This window comes from Myotis davidii, unplaced genomic scaffold, assembly GCF_000327345.1.
Source record: "Myotis davidii unplaced genomic scaffold, ASM32734v1 scaffold223, whole genome shotgun sequence".
In the NCBI taxonomy this organism is placed as follows: domain Eukaryota; kingdom Metazoa; phylum Chordata; class Mammalia; order Chiroptera; family Vespertilionidae; genus Myotis; species Myotis davidii.
Window position 1 is genome coordinate 2,936,588 of NW_006294609.1, and position 2,351 is coordinate 2,938,938.

Here is a 2,351-nt window from a genome sequence, read left to right on the forward strand (position 1 = left end):
ACAAGTATCCACTTTTGTCCTCACAGCCACCCCTTCCCAACCACCCGCACACCTGGAATGGAGACGGCAGCACCTGCCTCAGTCGCTCCCCAGCAGTCAGTGTGAGCTTGGGAAATCGTAGGTGAACTGTGTCCCCCACACCCGCTCTCTCAAAGCCCTCCTGTGGCTTGTTGTGTACAGAATGCAGACCCACCCTCCATGGCCTGGTCTCTTTGGCGACACCTGGCCTGGCCGTTCCTTTCCCAAGTTCCTCCTGCCGCAGGCTGTCCTCTCCACAGGGGAACTGCGGGGCCCAGTGGACCCCTCGGGTCCAATCTCCTTATGGAAGTTTTCCTCTGCTTCTCGGGGGTCTCTCCCAACCACCCACATGGCTTGTTTCTTTACGTCATTCAGGGCTGGCTCAAATGTCACCTTCTCTGGCCCCGACTCGCCAAACCCTAACCTCCTCTCCTGTGGCCTCCACCTGGCATCCTATTTGTTCACTTATTTCCTATCCCCCTTAGGATGTGAGGTCCATGAGGAAAAGAATTTTGTTTTGTTCGCTGTTCTGTAGCCAGTGCTCCACAGGTATCTGCTTCATTTAAAAAAGGAATGGCCCGGCCGGTGTGGTTCAGTAGTTGAGTGTAGACCTATGAACCAGGAGGTCATGGTTCAATTCCCGGTCAGGGTACGTGCCCGGGTTGCAGGCTCAATCCCCAGTGTGGGGTGTGCAGGAGGCAGCCCATCGATGATTCTCTCTCATCATTGATGTTTCTCTCTCCCCTTCTCCCTTCCTCTCAGAGATCAATAAAAATATATTTAAAAATAAATAAATAAAAAAGGAATGAGTGAGCCTTCTGGAAACACAACTGAACTCTGCTCACATCCCTGACTAAAGCTCTCAGAGGCTCTCCACTGCCCACCCTCCCCTCACCCCTCACACCTGAGCCACCAGGTAACACCCTCCAGGCGCCACCCCTCAACCTGCCTGCACCCCATCCAGGACGACCCCTGCCCACTGCCCAGGCCAGGAGGCTCGTGTCTGGGCACTGACGCAGTACCTGGGTGTCTGTGGGGGGCTCGTCTGTGCTGGCGCGGGTGTTGTTGAGGTATCTGATCTTGTCCTTCTTGTCGATGGTGTAGAAGCCCTCGCTGCGGGCACAGCCTGTCACGTGCTCGGGGATGTCATCGTCACGTTTCTTTTTCTTGGCTGAACAGAGGCTGGTGGGTGGGTGTGGGTCAAGGGCCACGTGGACACTGATGGCAAACCCCTCCTGAGACTTACCCCCCCCCGGCCCAGCCGTTCCACCCTCAGACCAGTCTCCAGGAGGCTACGGAATCCAGCCGCACGGCCCACAACCACACCACCTGGCCCGCCGGCCAACTCCACGGATGGCCAGAGCTCTTGTCAGGGGAACCTAGTTGCATAGCCCTGGGTGTGTTTTATAATGAACCACTTTCTGCCTCAGTTTCCCCATCTGTAAACTGGGTTCATAACGGTGCCTCTCTGGATAATTACTGAGGTTTAGGTGCCTAGCAGAGTTCCTGACACAAAGAAAATGCTCAATAAGTCAGTTTAGAACAACTGGGGAGATGAGAGTTACAACCTCAAAACACTGTGGTTAACAATTGACTACTATCATGGTAGCATTGTGGTTAAGAGCCCACATTCTGGAGCCAGGTTTGCTTGGGTTTAAATGTCAGCTCTGCTACTTTGTAGCTGTGTGACTTCAGGCAGGTTGCTTAACCTTTCTGAGCCTGGGCTGCTACACAGACATAATGGGATTAACAGCCCCCCGTCCCTGGGCGGTTGGATTAAATTAGGTGATGGGAGCCCAGGGTGAGCAGGCCCCGTCAGTTCCTGCCACTGTCACGTGGTGCAGCCTCGTTACTACACGTGATTGGCTGAGACCAGCCGTCTGGGGGGTGAGCTGGGCCCGGCCTGAGGGTGTAAAGGTGCCAGTGCCCGCTCCCTGTGGGCACAGACACTGCCTCAGAGGTGCCGTGGCTGTGCTCTCGCCCTCACGGGTGTCGTGGGCAACAACTCGGCGGGTGAGGACTCCCGGTGCCGGGCGGCGCGGCCCCAGCCCCGTGTGGCAGGATATAAGGATGGTAGACCCAGAGAGTGTCGTTGAGCCAGTCCATGCCGTTGTCCTGCTGCAGCAGCCGCTCGTAGGTGACACACAAGAAGCGGATGTCCTCCTCGTCGATGCCCCCGTTCCAGATGTCATACAGGATGGTCATCTCCTCAAACTCCGTCCGGGGCCGGAAGAGGGGCGGCGGCGGGGAGAGCTCAGGCGAGGCCGAGGCCACCAGGTCCTCGTGGCGCTTCTTGGGCGGCCGGCGCCAGGCTCCTCGCACCTTGGCCAGGT

The 2,351-nt window shown here is 57.1% G+C and overlaps 1 protein-coding gene across 1 annotated transcript in view; it reads right to left on the reverse strand.

The window, feature by feature from the left end:
• SETD1B (SET domain containing 1B) overlaps positions 1-2,351 on the reverse strand; it is a 48,150-nt gene that overhangs the window by 4,835 nt on the left and 40,964 nt on the right. The window contains 2 exon segments of the mRNA XM_015567264.1: positions 1,041-1,207; positions 2,085-2,351. Coding sequence (XP_015422750.1) covers positions 1,041-1,207; positions 2,085-2,351 — 434 coding nt within the window.